Source organism: Mytilus edulis, chromosome 1 (genome assembly GCF_963676685.1).
Source record: "Mytilus edulis chromosome 1, xbMytEdul2.2, whole genome shotgun sequence".
NCBI classification, from domain to species: Eukaryota; Metazoa; Mollusca; class Bivalvia; order Mytilida; family Mytilidae; genus Mytilus; species Mytilus edulis.
Window position 1 is genome coordinate 89,901,192 of NC_092344.1, and position 20,784 is coordinate 89,921,975.

The window sequence follows — 20,784 nt, forward strand, 5'->3', positions numbered from 1 at the left end:
TATGAAATTCAATATTTTTTTAGTCATAAGTAAAGTAGTGATTTAATTCACAAGGAATGTATATGCTCCTTTTGTGTTTGTTTTAATAGATATTTATTTGCTCAAATTTCAGACTGTTCGTTTTCAAAGATAAAACTGTCATTTCAAATACTGACGCCGAACCTATAACTGCACGATTTTTAACCACATAAGGGTATAGAGACCTTTTCCGTCATAGATGTAAAGCCCTTATCTAATAGTTAGTTTCTATGTATTTTGCATTGTCTGGTTTTTTTTGTTGAACTTCGGTGTTTAATGTTGTTTCGTTGTTTCCCTCGATTTTAGTGGGTTTTTTTTGTTGCTTTCTCCCAATCGATTTATAACTTTTGAACAGCGGTATACTACTGTGGCCTTTATTTCTCGTGTGCATCGTTCATATACAAATGTAGTCCCGCTGGTAATTTTACAACTAGAGCACTAGGCATCGTAAACAATAACTTACAAATTGGTCTCTCTCACATATTATGCATGTTCTATGATTTATTTTGAAAACTATTCATGTTTGCAATTGAAAAGATCACGAAAAAATCAAAATAATGCAAACGCTCAATATTTTTTGTGTCATAAGTATAGCAGTGATTGATAGACCAAGAATGTATATGCTCTGTTTGTGCTTGTTTTAAATGATATTTATTTGCTCCAATTTCAGACTGCTCGAAATGAACGTATACTTTAAAGTAAACTCGAGAAGATACAAACTTATTTTGACTGTACCAGTTATATGAACCTCACCAGACTAAAGAATGAGACAGTTTGATAATTGGTACGCACTACTGTAATGCCATAACGCGACCTTTACCATCAGAGATGTAAAACCCAATAACACCTGATGTTTGGTATATCTAACATTGCCATAAAGCTCGAGGTTTGGCTAGCCACATAATCGGGTTCAACCCACCATTTCCAGAATAATGCAGTTGTTATCTAATATGTTGCATTGTCGTTTGTATTTGTTGCACTTCAGTGTTTCTTGAACTGAATTTTAATGTGCGTATTGTTATGCGTTTACTTTTCTACATTGGTTAGAGGTATGGGGGGAGGGTTGAGATCTCACAAACATGTTTAACCCCGCCGCGTTTTTGCGCCTGTCCCAAGTTAGGAGCCTCTGGCCTTTGTTAGTCTTTTATTATTTTAATTTTAGTTTCTTGTGTACAATTTGGAAATTAGTATGGCGTTCATTATCACTGGACTAGTATATATTTGTTTAGGGGCCAGCTGAAGGACGCCTCCGGGTGCGGGAATTTCTCGCTACAATGAAGACCTGTTGGTGACCCTCTGCTGTTGTTTTTTATATGGTCGGGTTGTTGTCTCTTTGACACATTCCCCATTTCCATTCTCAATTTTATTCTGTTGTTTCGCCGATTTCCTCCGTTTTAGTTTAAATTTGTTACCCAGATTTGTTTTCTCTCAATCGATTTATGACTTTTGAACAGCAGTATACTCCTGTGACCTTTATTTCACGTGTGCATCGTTTATATATAAATATAGTCCTGCTAGTCATTTTATAACTGGAGTCCTAGGCATCGTAAACAATAACTTATATTTGTAAGCCAAAGTCCAAAACGCATTAGGTATCACTCATATAGTCACGTAATATGATTTATTTTAAAAACTATTCATGTTTGCATTTTCAAAGATCACAATAAAATCAAAGAAATGCAAACTTTCTGTTTCGAAGAAAAATTAAATTATTTTGTGGTACATAAACAGTATATGAATTTAGGTATTGATTTGGTATTTTTTTTTTTGAGTAAAGTGTCTATATATAAACAAAGTTTTCAAATCGAATTGAGTTTTAGGTTTGAACTACCTGGACTTACATCCAGAAAACCGATTTAAGAAATAGTCTGTACATTTAATTCACTGGTTGTCGTTTCTTGCTACGTCACATATTTGTTTTCGTCCATTTTTTGTATATAATAAGCCGTTAGTTTTTTCGTTTGAATTATTTTACATTTGTCATTTCGGGGCCTTTTATAGCTGGCTATGCGATAAGGTCTTTGTTCATTGTTGAAGGTCGTACGGTGTGAAGAATTATCTCATTGGCAATCATATCACATCTTCTTTTTTTATATCACAGATCACTGCTGTTGTGTTCCATCGTTGACACCACAACCCAGTCCTCTTATTTTAATTTAAGACTATCAACCAATTGCAACCGTTTACCGAAATATTACTTGTAATGACCAACGTGAACTTTGTTTTAACAGCTCCATCTAAAACTTATATCGTATGCCTCTGTATTGCTTAAGTTTATCTTTTTTTATGAAGCAAACCATTCTCAAACATCTTTGTTACATTTATATTTTTTTAGCATTTGTATTTTTTTCCCTATCATTATTATTTATTGTTTATTTTCCCGATTATTATGTTATAAACTGGCAGTACTGAAAATCGGCTACAACTGGTCCCAACTGTACAAGCATGAAGGAACATTACTTTGAATAAATACATTTTTTATTTGATAATATCAACAGTAACACAATTATCAGTAACGCAAAAACATAATTATTTCAACAACAACAATAAAACAATAATTAATTTATATTGCAACAATCATGATTCATATAAAAATGTCATGAGAAATGAGTAACAAAAATAGGATTTTTTAACTTTCAATATGCTCTATCATACAAATGTATTTAACAGTGATGCAAAGGCGGAAGTATCATTTATTTAACATTACATTATTGAGAATTCACCTGATGGATCATATCTGTTGACTGCAGAAACAGGGTAATTATTACTTGTTATCAAAAATCGGGGTTAAAATTTATTCTATTTGCAATTCACAAACACATTGAGGCATTCGATTAGAAAAACGCAGAAAAAAAAGAAATGAAAAGTAAACTTAGGAAAGATAAATAAGTTAGACAAACAAGGCAAATAAGTAAAATTATCCTAATAAAACATTTTCAAAATTAGGCAACTAACTAACAACATATAGTATTTGAAAACCATATATATTGTCGGAAAACTTTTATTTTTGGTAAATATATCGAATAATAAATATCCTATGTATTTTATAAAAAGTAAAATACCAAAAATACCGAACTTGCATCAAAGCAGAAGTGTGATTACTTGTATTCAAAGCATTCAAACTTAATCGTATATATGACATGATTTTTTAAAACTTGGGAAATATAATTAGTCTTCACAATGAAATTCTAGTCTTCATCAAGTTCATGCAATATTATATATACAATTTGAACAACTCTAATATATAAAAAATAGTTTTCAGCGATCATATTTAACAACATAGTCTTCAAAACAAACACACAAGTGATATATTACAGATGTATAGATAAAAAAAAAAAAAAAAAAAAAGAGCCAATAAAACTCCAATCGTCTTTTTCAAAATTCTTGATAGAATATTCACCAAAAACAGTCGGAACAAAAAATCAATTCTGTAATTGCTGTATTTCTTATGATATCTAGATTTGATACTAAACAAAAAATTAGAGGATACCTTGTTTGCGAATAGGCAACAAAAGTAACTTGATATAAAATTTTCTGATTTTCATTTTTGCTCTTTTGATGTGTTAATATACATCAATAATACTATAAGAGTAAAACATGGTTCACATATTTTGATATTCGAGAACACAATTAAGTTAGTATGCATTCCAATTGGAAGAATTGTTGAATTCAAAGTCACCTAAATAAATCATTAATATGACAGGATTTTTATATCAAGGAAAATAACCTTGGTTTTTCACAATGCAACTCTTGTCTTCTTACAATATTTATATACAATTTTTAACAACTCGTATATCTTAGTTTTCATTAAAGTCTTCCATTCATAACAAACACAGCAAACCATATATTGAATAGATATTAAGATGAAACAGAAATTATGCAGAGTCAATAAAAATCCATTCATCCTATAAAAGTAAAACATGGTTGACATAATTTGGTATTCGTCTACACAACATGATATGCATTCCATAAATGCATTTGAAGGATTCTTTTTTTATAGACAATGAAAAATGATGGTCAATATGTCTGACTCTTTCTCTTTCTCCAGTCTTAATGTAATATTCGTTTTGTTATCCCCTTTACCAATCCATTTTTTTTCCAAATATATCATGCAATTCGTTCTATTACATAAATGTGTCGTGCACCCTATACACAATGTTGTATTTTTCTCTTAATAATTTTTTTTCAAATATGTACATTAAAAAAATGATCAGACAGTGCCTGTTGTCACAAACGGTAAGTTACATGTAGTCAGTTAAAACAATATCAACAGCAGTTCAACAAAAACTAGATATGTTACATACTTCAATTATATAGATTAGGGCTATTCACGAATTTTAAAAACGCGATCGGGTAGGGGTGTCATGGAAGGCACTTTTTTTTTATAGACAGCAATGTCAACAACCACCCAAAACATTTTTTATTTTACTGATAATTTTCTAAAATTAATATTTAGAAAACATAACTACATTATTATATGTGTTTTTGTGGGTTTTCAATCTTCATGGGGATATTTGGTATATTTGGATTGTATGTCATTTGTAAATATTGCGAAATGGAAATATGAATAATAAAACTGTAAAATTTTAACAGATTTTTCAAGATTTTAAACAGGTTATGTACGGAATATGCATTGTCATTTTATATAACCCTGTACCAGCATTAACTTCCTTTAATATATATATATATATATATATATAAACCATTAAAAATCGTTACATCTTTTTAACTAATACAACGTTGTATATTATAGTAGTATATTATGCAAAATGTAAAATTTTATAAGATGTTCTTCCCCTTTTAATATTCTTACGGGTTTGAAGCAAACAGGAAAATTGCAGTCTCTTTTGCGTTCAATTGCGTATTTGAATTAAAAACATGACATAAAATATTTTTTTTGTCAGCTAAACTTTTCTTCCTGTCCAAATAAAGACATGAAAATGATATATATATATATATAAACCATTAAAAATCGTTACATCTTTTTAACTAATACAACGTTGTATATTATAGTAGTATATTATGCAAAATGTAAAATTTTATAGGATATTCTTCCCCTTTTAATATTCTTACGGGTTTGAAGCAAACAGGAAAATTGCAGTCTCTTTTGCGTTCTGTGCATTTGATCAATTGCTTATTTGAATTAAAAACATGACATAAAATATTTTTTTTGTCAGCTAAACTTTTCTTCCTGTCCAAATAAAGACATGAAAATGGAAACCAAGGATGCGAGTTCATTTGCAGAATATCTAACCCAAGATTTGTGAAAAAGGTCATTTATTCAGAATATCATAAAGCATTATATAACTGACAGTGATGGACAATTATGTCATCAAACAAAACTGAATAAATGACAACAATTGCAAAGGTGGGGAATAAATACCGCCATGATCCCCAAGTCCCTGAGTTGGGGAGACCGCCACCCATAAAATATTTTTTATTGAGATAGACATAGACAATATTATGTTCTGTCGTATACTTACATTAATATATCGGTATAAATCAGTGAATTGCTGAGTATAAGGGGCTTCTTCTGTGTTCGTGTTTTATAAAGTTGTTCTTATTTGCCAGTTTTTAACTTTATTTATTTCCCTTAAATCATATCTGAAATTAAGTACAGGTTAACATATTTTTCATTGCGATGTTTCACTTTTTTCTTCATTAACATGTCGTAAAGCCATAGCAATATTTTCATTTTGCATTTCAGTGGTCTCGCTTACTTCATAGGCTCTGCTTCTCAATTTTCGACGCGCCATTACAATAGCAATTCCAACTAAAGCACCAATGAATACCGCAGCTACACAACCAATAGCAATATAAAAAGCACTGGTTCCTAGGAACGTGTTATAGAAATCATTACCTATAGCCTCTTCAGGAGTGTCTCGATTAAATATTCCAACTATTATTGAAGGATGAAGATGGTGTGCTGATGTTGATACTATTTCCACTATTTTTGTTGCATAAGTATATGGTGTTGATGAGATTCTGGATGGAAACGCTTTAAGGTCTGTTGTGGCAGACAAAACGAGCGATGTGTCATAGAATGAAAATGATGTTGATAATACTGTAGGACTTGTAGTAATTAGGCAATTTTCGTCTAATTTTAGATTTTTCAACAACATACCCTGTAATTTTGGAGGCGCCTCACATCTTCCAATTAAATTAAGTCTAGGCATGCTGTCTCTTATCAACATTAGAGGACAGTCACAATGAACAGGGTTGTCACCCAATGATACAAATTCAAGAAAGCGGATAGTTTCGAAGAAGTCATGTGGCAAAGAATGTATTTTGTTTCCAGAGATATCCAGTCTTCTGAGAGATCGAGCATTTCTAAATAAACGTGCTGGAAGATGTTGAATTTTATTTCTTGCAATATTAAGATCCAATAAACTTGTTTGGTCAAATAAGGTATCGCCTGAAAGATACACGAGTTCATTATCGTTTAGAAATAAGTCTGTTAGCATGAACTGATCTCGGAAAGCATTTTCATCAATAAAGTTTAATTTATTGTTTCCCATGTCGACTTTCTCCAAAGACTTCACCCCTTCAAATGTAAGGCTTGAAATATTCTGAATTTGGTTATGACTCACGTTAAATGCTACAATAGTATTCTGTGAGGATTGGAATAAGTGGTCTGGTAGGTTTGTAATATTGTTATATGATAAATCTAATACCGTTAGCGATAAAAGTGGCATTAAAGTGTCGTTGTTGACTTCAACCAATTTTGTCCGACTCATGTTTAAAAAACGTAAATTTTTAAAGCCAGTAAACCAATCCGCCGATACTCGGTATAATGTACTTCCAGAAAGATCTAGTGTGTCGACTTGGGATTCAGACTTCGGCAAGATGAGATCCTCAATGTTATTTAAAGCCAAATGTTTCAAGCTCTGTTGTTTGTCGAACAGATTTCTAGGTAGTGATTTAACGCCATCTATTATAACAGTTACTAAATTAACAGGCATTTTTCTATCGTCATTCACGCCCGAATGAAATAAGTTGCTCGGTAATGTCTGCATCATTTCAGTTTGTATTGTGACGGATTTCAATATAGTAAGTCCACTAAACGTATTCTCGTGCAGACTTTCAACGTTTGGTACATCCAGGTATATATCTACGAGTGTATCAATTCCAAAATTAAGCAGTTTTTCAGGAATACGTTTAGCTTTTTTAAAATTGGTGTGTAGAGTTTTTAATTTGAGATGACTAAATATGTTTTCACTGACTTCTCGACTGCCAAATACGATAGACATATCATTTAATCCTTCCAAATTCTCAAACGAATTCTCTTCAAATGTCTTTGCATGTATCCCTATCAGTTTGTGTAATTGCTTCAAATGTCCAAAAGAAGTGCTGTCGACCTTCTGCAATATATTTCCATCAAGGTTGAGTACATTGAGCTGGGTGGCTGTTGACAGGGATTGAGCTGGAAGGTATGTTATGTTGTTATATGAAAGGTTCAGATCCGTAAGATATTCTGTGAATAGTTTTAAACGTGCCAAGTCTTCACTATGAAGGTCATTGTAAGATAAGTCAATAACATGTACCTCACTTGGAATGGTTCCTGGAATTGAAGTTAGATCACGATCAGAACAATCAGCTGTGCATAAAAACCTTCTATGGAACCTGATTACATTGCACTCGCAGGGTTCACAAACTTCACATGAATATACAGTATTCAGGAACAATGCAAGTATAAATAACAACCTGGACATTCTGTCTGTGTCCTGAAATAGATAAAATCAATTATTCAAGTTCTACTTATCAATTACATTTATAATCGTTCAGTGCATTGCGTACGACACATTTTTGCTAGAAAAGCATCATGCTAGCTCGAGCTCAAATGTTAAATGAAGAAAAATGCAAGGACTGTTCGGTTGTACGTATCCTTAAAGGTACATGTATATTGAAGTTTCGGGTTCCGAAACGCGAAATACTGTATAAAAACCAAACCATAACATTTACTGTAATACGGCTGTTTTGATGTATACCGACCAATTGGGTTCGACGATTCTCGAAAATAACTCAATTATAAGGAAACAACAGTCTACAAAACACAACATAAAAAAAAAAAAAAATCCTGAGCACTACGAAACACACCAAAATAAAACCGGACGACTTATTGTGCTCTTGAGAGATAAGCAGATCCTGCTCCAAATCATCACGGTGACACTCGTCATAAGGCTCGTGTATTGCATACTTCTTTGTGTTATTTTATTGGGATGTAAAAGCGTTAACCGAAGTATATTTCGTATGAAGCGCTTTTTACAACCCTATAAAATTACATAAAGAAGTATTCCATAATTATTTGCAAGGATCATGAAAACACGATTTGTATAATCAATACATATGCACTTTATTGTGGAAGTTCGTGTCATCATGGATGCTACATTTCATTTTGAAATGAAGGCTAATTCAGAATGACTCGAATGCTAATTTTTGAAAGGACATGTAAAAAAATCCATCCGTCTGAAAACAATCTTCAGTAGTTTTATGCATACAGGCCCTGTTATTTATATTTTAGTTCGTTGATGTTATTTAACGGATACATTATTTGTTTGATACTATTTGTATTTGTAAATACAATATTTGAATCCAGTATCTACGGAAGCCCATTTAGGACCTCCAAAAAATATAATCTGAATTCGAAATCACGAATTTAAATCGTTATCACGAACTGTATAATTCGTTATCACGAACTGTATAATTCGTTATAAATTCGTTATCACAATTTTTGTATTTTTTTTATAAGAGATAAGGGTATTTACAGAACATCATTGCCACCATGGCCAAAAATAGAACATAAGGGTAAACAAGGGTCAATTGCCGCTTTCAATCATATGGAATTATTTGTAGATCTTTGCTGTTTCAATGATCATTTTCGCTATAATAATAGATTGCCTCTATCTATTATAATTTTCAAAATAATAGATAAAACACAAAATAAAAAAACTAGAGGCTCTAAAGAGCCGGTGTCGCTCACTTTGGTCTATGTGCAAGCAGCATATTAAACGAAGGACACAAAATATAGACGAGAATAGAATTCATGATAAAATTGTGTTTTAGTGATGATGATGTGTTTGTCAATATCACTTTTCTGAACATTCTTGCTGTTTACAATTTTCTCTATCCATAATAAACTTGGCTCAACAGTTTCAAAGGAAAACATTTTGTAAAAGTTTACAAAAATTTACGAAAATTGTTTAAAATTTACTATAAAGAGCAATAACTCCTTAAGGGGTCAATTGACCGTTTTGGTTAAGTTGACTTATTTGAAGATCTTACTTTGCTATACATAATTGCTGTTTACAGTTTATCTCTATCTAAGATAATATTGAAGATAGTAACCAAAACCTGCAAAATTTTCTAAAAATTACCAATTGAGGGGCAGCCACCCAACAACGGGTTGCCTGATTTGTCTAAAAATTTCAGGGTAGTTAGATCTTGACTTGATAAACAATTTGACCCCATGTCAGATTTGCTCTCAATTCTTTGGTTTCAGATACTTTAGCCCCAAACTGCATTTACCCATATGGACTATTTTTAGCCATGTCATGTTGGCCATCTTGGTTAGTGGGCGGAGTCATCTGACATATTTTTTAAACTAGAAACCTCAATGATTATTTTGGCCAAGTTTGGTTAAATTTGGCCCAGTAGTTTCAGAGGAGAAGATTTTTGTAAAAGAATACTAAAATTTTAGAAAAATTGTTAAAAATTGATATTAAAGGGCAATAACTCCTTAAAGGGTCAACTGACAATTTTGATGATGTTGACTTATTTGTAGATCTTACTTTGCTGAACCGTATTGCTGTTTACAGTTTATCTCTATCTATAATATTATTCAAAATAATAACCAAAAACTGCAAAACTTCCTTAAAATTACTTATTCAGGGGCGGCAACCCAACAACAGGTTGTCAGATAATCTGAAAATTATACGACAGATAGATCTTGACCTAATAAACAATTTTACCCCATGTCAGATTTGTTCTAAATGCTTTGGTTTCAGAGATATAAGCCAAAATCTACATTTTACCCCTTTGTTCTACTTGTAGCCATGGCGGCCATCTTGGTTGGTTGGCCCGGTCATCGGACACATTTTTTAAACTAAATACCCCAATGATGATTGTGGCCAAGTTTGGTTGAATTTGGCCCAGTAGTTTCAAAGGAGAAGATTTTTGTAAAAGTTTACGCAGGACGCAGGACGACGGACGCCAAGTGATGAGAAAAGGTCACTTGGCCCTTCGGGCAAGGTGAGCTAAAAAACGTCAAAAAAAGCAAAATTATTCCTATAAATAGTCATCTTACACTTTTAATGTAAATAGACAGTCCGTAAATCTTGTAATAAAATGATTTTTAGCTGTTTCAAGAAAAACCTGGCAGGTTTCCCTTTTGTGTTATTTTACACCATGTCGGCCATGTTACGCAGACTGGTTCATTGCACATATTGTTGAATTTAGAAACATGATTTACTTCTCCCTCTTTACTTCACTTAAGGTTAGCCTTATCTATTTTTGCACTTATATTCTATTTTCTTACTCTTAATATCTTTTTTTTTCAAATTAGCTGCACTCCTATTATGTTTTCGTCATTATTAAATAATTGTTTTATTATTAACATACATTGAAATAACTAATATTTGAATGTGATTGGTATGTTAGATTTTCATTCCTAGGTTTACACTTCGATAAACCATGTTGGTGAAACTACTTTCTTTGTCTTGTGTAAAATGAATTTATGTGCGATACACACTAATGATATTCATCGCTCTAAAAAAAACTTTAGATAAAAAAAAACAAGGAATAAAAATATATCGGTCAAGAAATGTTAGGATTAAAATAATAAACACCTTTTTTTTCTAGTGAGTTTTGGTGTAAAACTGGTTCGCTGGCTAATAAACTTGCATATCAGAGCCAAGTGAGCTAAACATCATCTGTGATAATGAATTTTAATCCGAAATCACAATTTACAGAAATATCTGTGATAACGAATTCGTTATCACGAATTTAATCTGTTAAAAACAATTATCAATTCGTTATAACGATTTAAATTCGTTATCACAAATTACAAAAAAATGCGATAACGAATTTAATTAGTAATAACGAATGATACAATCTGTTATTACGATTTCCATAAATTCGTTATCATGAATTTAATATGTTATAACGATTAGTACAATTCGTTATAACGATTTAAATTCGTGATTTCGAAATTAAATTTTATTTTTGGAAGGTCCTAAATGGGCTTCCGTAAGTATCGACCAGATAACGAACCTTTTCTAAAATAGAAATAGACACGCTCACCCAGCATACATTAGTATAAACTATAAATGTCTTTTTCAAAATCAAAAACTCGGATTTTACCCACATTAACCACGAGATCATAAAAGGCGGCTAACAAAAGACGACATAATTTAAAATAGGTATAGTAGACCACAAAAGCTCAATTTCTAAATGGAATGCTTATCCTTATTTTGTTGCCGTTGTTACATTCTTTATAATGGGAGAAACTAGTATGCATTGATATAAAACTCTTGAAGCATGGTGCTGACCTTAATAGTTTAATCAAAGTAAAGAAAAGTAAGCAAAGGTTACACGGCTACATAAACTCAATCAAGTTATCACCATCAGTTTTTTGTGGGGTTCGTTTCGCTCTTTCTGACTTTTTTATTTATTGATGTGTTGGGACTTTTCGTAACATTGTCTGACGTTCCTATGAAACTATAGAGATCATAATTATATTCTCGGTTTTCGACAGTCTAAAGAATAAGATGTGCATCCGGCATAGATACCCTGTAAAAATTGCTTATTTTGGCCAAGTCGTAATTTCTACATTTTATATCATGCTTAGATTTAGACCTCAAATCGAAAATTTAAATTTTTCAAGCCTTGAACTGTTTCCCTTAACTTGACTTTTCGACATTTGTAAAACATTATTTTGAAATTTCGACATAAAGAAAGCTGAACAAAATTTCGACTTGTTTTACAAATAAGTATTTTAAATGTCCAAATTTCTAGTATAAGCCATAATTTCAAGGTTTTTAAATTTACAAATTCATTTTAGAATGAGTTTTAAAACGTCGAAATTTCAACTTCAAAATGCAATGTCAAGTTTTGTTTATACTTGTCCATGTACGTTTAAGCTTATTTAAAAAGTTTCAACAGCCAGTGTATTACATCTAGAATAAAACGTTGGTGTTTTTTTTTTTAATTTGACGTAAGAAATAAAAATGACAAAATGTTGTAGTTGAAAAAAGTTATCAAAGATGGTAAGCTCATAAGCGAATTTATGCTTGGGACAATGTAAACACAGTGACAAAGTAACAGATTTGTTAAGGAATATGGAGTTCGTACATACATGTATATCATACAGAATTATTTTCAAAATTTATTTTCACTCTCTATCTTAGAAAAATTCAGTTTTATTGAAGGCTAAAAGATCCTCCGATTCAAATAAGAATGCAAGAGACCAGTGCTTGTAAAAAATAGCTAGTATCAATTATACAATGGTGAAGCAAACTTCTAGAAAATTTTTAAAAGTATCAAAGCTTACATTTAAGGAGCCATCGGCTTCTGGGCCCTTGAATACGATTTTCCATCCTTGACATAGAAGAAATATTTTCAACTCAATTTTCACATTTCTACCAGATATTTTTTTCTATTATATGTCTTTTAAAATCCTACTCTTAATCAATGTGAAAACAAGAAATAGTATTATTTATAATGCAACTAATAATTTTTTGTTATCTTTTTACTTGTAATTTCTTCAACACATGTATATAGTAATAGACATTTTCAACAACTGGCTACACCTACAGTTAGCAATGACACCGACAAGAGTTTCTAGCTTCTTTGATAAAATTGAAGAAAAAATTGTATTTAGTATAAATATTTAAGCAAGACTTTTGAAAAGGACGGGACTTATCGGTTTCACTAGCTATCCAAACCACTTCAACTCTCATTGAATGTGTAATAAACATGTGTTAATTGATTTCAGGAAACAAGAACTAAACTTCTTCAGCACCTCAGCTGTCTTCTAAAATTTTGACAGCTCAGTGGTGTTGTATCGGTCTTTGTTCTCGCGCGGGAGGTCTGGATTTCGATTCCCGGTCGGTTCAAACCAGAGACATAAAATCTGGTATTTGATGCTTCTCTGCTAAGCATACGACATATAGAAGTAACAGCAAAGATTGGTCGGCTCGTTGTCAGAATAATGTGTCCAAGTAAGGTGAGATGTCTTCTTGTGAATTGTTACCGTGTGCACGGCAAAAGCATATAAAAGTTCTGGCTCAGAGCTTAAGTCCAGTACTAAGCAGAGGTTATATCCATATTACATAAATATATTTCTCGTCCTGAATATGCATTTGATGTGCCGCTGGACGTTAAATATCCATCCATCATCACTACCTTTTATTTTTCATAAGAGGAAGCTTTCTATATAAACCTTTGAAGAATATATATGTTATTGATTTTTCCAAAGTTTTTATAGATATATGAAAAATGCAAAGGTACATGTAGTGTCAACTTGGTTGATTAATCATCATTTTTAAAACCAAATCTGTCTACATGTCTAATCAGCTTTCAACTTTTAACCAATCTAATGCATTGAGAGATATCCATTGAAAAAAACAAATCTAAAGCTAAATGCAAAGCCCAAAGTGTCATTTCAGAATAAAACTCGTATTTCTTTGATAATTTTTTATCCTAAATTTTTAATTCTTGATTTATAACTTAACTAAAATGACAAATGAATCATACTTATGTTTATAAACAAAAAGAGCCCCCCCCCCCCCCCATAAAAATCAAATGGTAGCTCCCTTAAACAAGACGGTGACACTTATGTAGATAGAATATTGGGCCCTTTACAACTTGCTGTTGGTGTGAGCCAATATATCAAATGCCAATTCAGCAAGCCTCCGACCAATAACTAAGCCATCAAATTCATAAACATGTCATGTTTCGTTCCAATATATTTTGAAAAAAGTCCTATGTGGCCGAAGTTTGCATTTTTGAATTTCCGATCCTTTTTTTTAAATGAAAAGACATTAAAAAATATTTCTCTGCGAACATGTAACTTACAAGTGTACCCATTTCCTTCCCGAATGATTCTTCTATAAGAATCATGCTTAAGTTTTCTAATCCACAACGCCAGTACCCATTTATCTTTTGTTCAGGTCAACATATTTATATTTCCCTGTGAAAGCAACATGACTGGCAATTTTTTCCAATACTCGGACGAAAACAATATATACATTGGAAAAATAATTGACCAAATGTTCGTTTGGTAGTAAGGGAAAATGGAAGTGGGAGTAGGAGGAGGGAATTGGAAAATTATGGGGAGGAAAATGAGAATCAGAGACCCATCCCTTGAATCTTGCGATGCTACTTTTCGCGCTGAACGCAGTTACCTGGATTTCTAGGAATGAGGGTGGTGACACGTTTTCGGGATGGGAAATATAGGGGTAAGAAAAACGGCATTTTGTAAATGTAAATGATGGAAGCGGGAAAATTTACTATAAAGCGGGATTTTGGAAAGGAGCACCCCTTTTTCTTCCCCCTTTAACTTATTGCAAATTTCGTGAAACTAACGGATATGGGAGAAAACAAATCGTTTTGAAGTTATTTCCTGCACTCTCTAGTTTTCACTTTCAGTTTATTGTCTCAATATTGTATGCCATAACCGTTTTGTAAATGTGTTTGTGCAAATAATTTTTAAATATTGTCTATTGTCTAATTGCTAGATATCACATGATCAGGTGACTTAGACAAACACCCCAAACCAACACGCACAGTCAACTGGCATGGGTCAGTTACAAGTTTCAAAAAGAAAAAATAGAATGTTTTGGTTTTTGAATTTTTCATGGGGAACTGCACTGCAATCTGCAGACTAAAACAAACCTGAGTAAAACATAGATACGGAGCGTCGTTCATACCATTGATAAAAGTTAGAGAAATTGACAAGAGTACATACAGATTAAAGAAGATTTAAAAAAATCATCATCTCAGCGACATCTGACAGTAAAATATCGAAAAAGATATTGAAACACTCCAGGGACTGCAAGACCTATTTTCAAACATGGACTCTGGTCTCTTTCACTACATCGACGCAATTTTAATGTCTGTTTAATTCCATTTTAACTTGGTTATAACACTGTTAACTATTTGTAGGTTTAACTTACCAAATTAATGCAAAAACTGCACTGGAATATACACAAAATGGGAAAAAAATCGTCTGCACTGAAAACACCGGAAGTGTTAAAAATGATGTAATTTTGAAATGTCAGCGGGAATTTTTTTCCGGGCCACATCATCTCAGAAGCTAGTAAGTAGATTGCTAAGCTGGTAGTTCTCGGCTGACTACTACTTTGTTCATTGTTTGAGTAGTTTAGTAGTTTTCTCCCTACCCTAGTTGTTTTGTTGGAGTCTTTATTTATTTACTATGATGAGTTCATTCATGTAAATCTGAAAAATGCATTAGCTGGCCAATTTTTTCACGCTCTTTTCCCCTTACTTGTCTTTGTTTTGTGTTCAATATTTCATTATTTTAATTTTTTTATTTCTGTTTAATTTTGTTATTGAATTCTTTTTTAAGGGGGCGAAGGGTACTTTATTAGCATGCATGTATTTTTTTTTATTTATTCTTTTTTTGTTAGTTTTGTTTTTGTTTTTCGGTGCGTGTGATATATATATATATATTCTAATCTTGTCTCAAGTTCTTTCTGCAACGATTTCGGACACAACTATACTATTAAGGTCATTCTAAAGGACCTCAAAGAAGCCATATTTGTTTTTCTTGATAAACTCTCAATATTGCTAAAAAATATACTGAGAAAAACTTTTATACGCTTACAATTTGTACTTTTTCTAAATTTCAATACAGGCGTTGGTCATAAAGGATATGTGCGAATTCCTCACTAACGAATTTGATATTCTAATTTAATTTGAATTTAATTTAGATAATCTTAACAATTTTTTTACCAAAATTTCTGATTGTTTTTCAAATATAAATTAACGAGCAGTTATATAAGATTGAGACCATGGTGAATGACAGATTCCTGTAGCTCACAACTTTGAAAAACGAGAATGTGCAATAAAAGTGATTTACACATGATAATGTTTATATAAGCCACTAAAATTGAAAAATGAATACAACTAGTGACGACGGGTCCGCGGGTCTGTTACTAATTTATCATGAAGGAATTATTTCTTAACTAATACTTTATAAATTTTGTGATTTAAGAAATAATTCCTTAATGTCATGCTCTATGCTCATTTTAACATGGGTAGGCATTATATTTGTCGATATTTTACACTGAGCGTTAGCGAGGTGTAAAATGTGATCAAATATAATGCCTACCCGTGTTAAAATGAGCATAGAGCATGAAACGAAGGTTTTTTTTTCGATTCTTAATAGGACAAATACAGTATTTTTACAGGTCGAAGCGTACCGTGCGAAAATACCGTAGAAATGTTTGGCTTTTCCCGTTTCCTCCCCGAGGAGTCTGCATTACATTTCATATTTGATAAGTTTAGAAACTACGAGCAGGGTAAATATATGTTGTTTTATAAAAATATATAATAAAAGTTTATGCTAGCTGCTTAAATGTATATATTTAAAAGGATAACGATGGCCGAAATAACGTTAATATACACAGTAAGTTCGTGAGCATGTGTCAAACACATTTTGTGCTCATTAGAACAAATCACCAGAAGCAATATGAAACTTATTGGAATTTGCCTACGCGTAATGTTAAATTTATCATTTTCGAGCTGCTGACTAAACATGAAGTCATTCAGCAAGTACAAGTATCCATGAAATCTAATCTTTATACAGTTGAATAGGTAACTCTAGATTATTCAAAAGAGAAAAAAAATAAAAGCTTGAAAAGAACACATTTCAGAAGCCAATTATTGCTATAATGATATATAAATCTCATTTACAGAGCTTTAAAGTTAAATTAGAACGTAATTGAACAGAATAAAAAATACCTACAACAACAAAAATAATACCACACGAACACAATAGTTTGCATAACTTGGTGTTTAAATGGAAATCACAAGTGTAAAAAAAAAACCAATTCAATAATCCAATGTTACATTCTGAACAATGATCTAAATCATGGAGGCGGAAGGATATACGTTCCTCGTCTGCGTAAATCTTTACAGACGTTCCTACAACCAATAGCAGTTGTTATAATTATCACGGTGCCTAATATGCCAACACAAACATACAATACAATAAAACCGGTGCCATGCCATATGGTAGTTTGCTGCTCTGCTAACAGGGACCGGTTAACATATACAGATGTAGGGTGTTCTTCAGTGACATCATAATGCTCAATAGTGTGACTATTTCCAGATAAATTGTCGTCTGATGTGTTACTTACTAAAACGTCAACCAATGTGGTACTGACCGATATCATTGCTAGTGTCGGGTTAATAGTCTGTTTAAAGCTAGTTTTCTGGGAATCTGTTGTAACTTGTATTGAGGAAAACAGACTCACAGATGAGGACCCTTCCTCAATATTATAACACGATTCATCTCGTTTTAGTTTCGACACTTGGTACGCATAATACTCCTCAGGTGTTTTGCAGACTCCTTGTATCTGTAAATAACGATATTTCATTTTTAGCAAATTCACGCTACAATCACAGTGTAAGGGATTACTTTCCAGGTTAAGACTGGATAGTTGATATAAATTATCAAAAAGGGTAGATGCTATCCTTGAAATATTATTCTTCCCGAGTTCTATCACTTGAATGGATAGAACGTTTGAGAAGAGAGTATCTGGAAGTGTAGAAATCAAATTTCCCCTGCATTTCAAGTCAGTCAACATATTTAGTTTTTCAAAAGCCTTCGCGTGAATTAATTGTATTTTATTATGGCTAAGATCTAATACTCTAAGAGATTTTAGCATGTTGAAGTAAAATGGCTGAATTCTTGGTATTTGATTGTAACTTAAATCTAAAAAGTCTAATGTGTAACGACAAGCTTCGAATATCTTCTCTGGCAGAGTAACTATCTTATTTCTGGACAGATCGAGATCAGATAGAGAGGACAGTCCAATGAATGATTCGCTTTCAAGTGATGTCAACGACGAATTACTCAAATTTAGCTCTCTTAAATTTGTCAGTTTCATGAAGACATCAGGTGATACTCTAAATACATTGCTCCCAGACATGTCAAGATTGTCTAGCTGAACCGGTAAATCAAGTGGTGGAATATCTTCTATGTTTTTCAGGGTAGTAAATTTCAAACTTAGTTGTCCTTTGAAGAGATCACGTGGGATAGACTTGACACCTATAATAGAAATTTTGTTAAGGTGCAAGGGCATGCTAGTAGCAGAGGGTCTATAAAAAAGACTATTTGATAGCCATCGTATGTTGCCACCACGAATTGTCAGTGTCTTCAGAACTGTAAGCCCATCAAATATACCGTTTGGCAAAGATGATAATAAAGGTCCGTCAATAGTTAGTCTAGTCAGCGTGTTCGTTCCAAAATGAAATAACGAAATTGGGATTTCTTTTGCATATCGAAATGTCACATCGAGATGAAACACTTGTAAATTTTTGAAAATATTTTCATCGATCATTTTCTGTTCAAATATAACCGAAAGATCTTCCAAACTTACTAATTTCCAGAAAGCTGAACGATGAAACATCTTGGCTGAAATACCGCTAAGTTTTCGCAAATTTAAAGCAAAAAATAAACGATCATCAATATAATCCAGCACATTCCCCGTCAAATCAAGTTCCTCAAGATGTCTAAGGGACGATAATATATCCGTGTTTATAATTGTGACATTATTACTTGCTAGGGACAAAGACATCAGATCATTACCATACAATTCAAGATTTTTTAAACTTGAACTACCAAGCGAGTTAAATGACAAGTCCAGGCGATGAATGTTTCTTGGCAAGTTATCTGGTAAACTTTTAATGTCTTTTCCAGTGCAGTTGACGACATATTCCATTTCATAATTTCCACGTTTCCTACTACATATACAGTTGCCACACGCACCATCTGTCCATTGTTGAGTTGCCAACGACAGTAGCGGTAAAAGTAAAAACACGATTAGTATCCTTAATGAAAGCACCATCATTAAACAGAAAATAATCTGGAAAGAAAAAAAATACATGTCCTTGCATAATAGGTTTAATCCTAAATAGAGCTGTATTTGATAATAAAAATATATATTAAAACGCACATGTATGTACATGTATGATACTCACCCATTTCATATTTGTTATTTTCTCTCTTTTGCACCAAACGAGACATATCAAGTGTGAAACCGGTAGGATAATTTTCCATTTTAGTAAGATAGCATTGAAAAATGATGGTAGTTTTAAATGCGGGTGTTATTCTTCACCTCACTTATAAATCCCGATAATGACCATTTTACTATTATGCAATGATTCTTATATAATGAATATATATGAAACATTTATTATTCAGCTCTGATATCTTGTTTGTAGTTTTTATATTCAAATGCTTTTTGTTACAGCGGAAAACAGTTTGGATTCCAAAAATTGCAATGTTTTGTTGTTTGTCTTTTTGTCTTTATCTTTTTTTTTCTTTTCTTTTTTTTTTTTTTACATTGGAACGTATTATTCCAACTTAACTACACATATGCTTTAAATTTTATTTAAAAGGTAAAATTAATCTGAGTCGTTCCATATTTTGTTGGGTGTAATCTCTTAAAGTAAATGTAGTACCAAGCAATTTTTCACTTAATCGTGTCCGATTTGGAATCACTTTTGTTGCCTAAAAAAATAACAAAACTGAACATAGGTTGGACAAAATATAAATCAACTTACCGATATGGCGTATCTTGATCACTTGTGATGGAACTTGTAATTATCTCATCACCTGACAGTGAGTGACGTTACAAAGTCTATATTTGTATTCTGCTGCTAAAGTTCACTTGTCAATGTACATCGAAATATTAGTATTTGGAAGCAGCAGATACCGATTCTAACCTTTGCTACGTTTGAAATATACATATTATGTGCAGTCTATATATGCTATACTACATTTTCTCGGATGGTCGATTTTTATTATCAGAAGCTAAATTAATTTGTTTTATAACCCATCGCCCCTTTTTTTCACTTGTTTTAGGTTGTTAAGGAAATGATAATAGTTTTCGCATGTTTGCATAACGTATGTTGGTATGGCAAGACTTTCCGAAGGTAGAGTTTTCATACTATACTTTGAAAAGTATCTACTTATAAAACAAGCACTCGGAAAACATAATTTCTTGGGAGTTTTGTCAAAGAAAACTATAAAAAAAAACGGAGAATTTTTATGACATGTACTTATGTGCATTTCAAATACTTTAAGACATCATTTCCTCCGATTTTTTCCAATGTGCCTGATTTAAATAATACATGGACGGTTAATATTCAGTTCATGCCGCGTAAGTATTAGGTGACGCTACTTGCTGCTATGTCCATTTTGGTGTAAAAGCTCTCACAGCTTGTCTGTTTGCTTCTGTCTTTCTTATTTTGTTCTATAACCAATCCTATGATTTTTTTTCCACGACACTCCCGTGTGATCAAGCTTTTTTCAACATTTTTTAGGAAAAAGACTCAATATGAGATCTTGATATGATCTTTTATCTCATACTCATGCTAATGAAAAGAAATAGTGAATATAAACTCAGGACACAAAACCCCGACTTGAAAAACCTCAACCAAAGGATTGATTGATTGGCCATTTTTTGTTTTACGCCACTTTGAGCACTGTAAGTTACATCGTGACGGTCAGTTTTT

General features: G+C 32.3%; 2 protein-coding genes across 2 annotated transcripts; both read right to left on the reverse strand.

Moving 5' to 3' along the window:
• Positions 1-5,278: 5,278 nt before the first annotated feature.
• On the reverse strand, positions 5,279-15,407 carry LOC139494269 (platelet glycoprotein V-like). Its single transcript, XM_071282441.1, has 2 exons — positions 15,192-15,407; positions 5,279-7,742 (listed from the first exon to the last, which is right to left on the reverse strand). Exons 1-2 carry the CDS (start codon positions 15,321-15,323, stop codon positions 5,652-5,654), a joined length of 2,223 nt encoding a protein of 740 aa, XP_071138542.1. The 5' UTR covers positions 15,324-15,407; the 3' UTR covers positions 5,279-5,651.
• Positions 15,408-16,905: 1,498 nt separating this feature from the next.
• LOC139494275 (carboxypeptidase N subunit 2-like) lies at positions 16,906-19,937 on the reverse strand. The gene is made up of 2 exons (XM_071282446.1): positions 19,831-19,937; positions 16,906-19,130 (listed from the first exon to the last, which is right to left on the reverse strand). The coding sequence occupies exon 2, from the start codon at positions 19,113-19,115 to the stop codon at positions 17,130-17,132; it is 1,986 nt and encodes a 661-aa protein (XP_071138547.1). The 5' UTR covers positions 19,116-19,130; positions 19,831-19,937; the 3' UTR covers positions 16,906-17,129.
• Between the last annotated feature and the right edge of the window lie 847 nt (positions 19,938-20,784).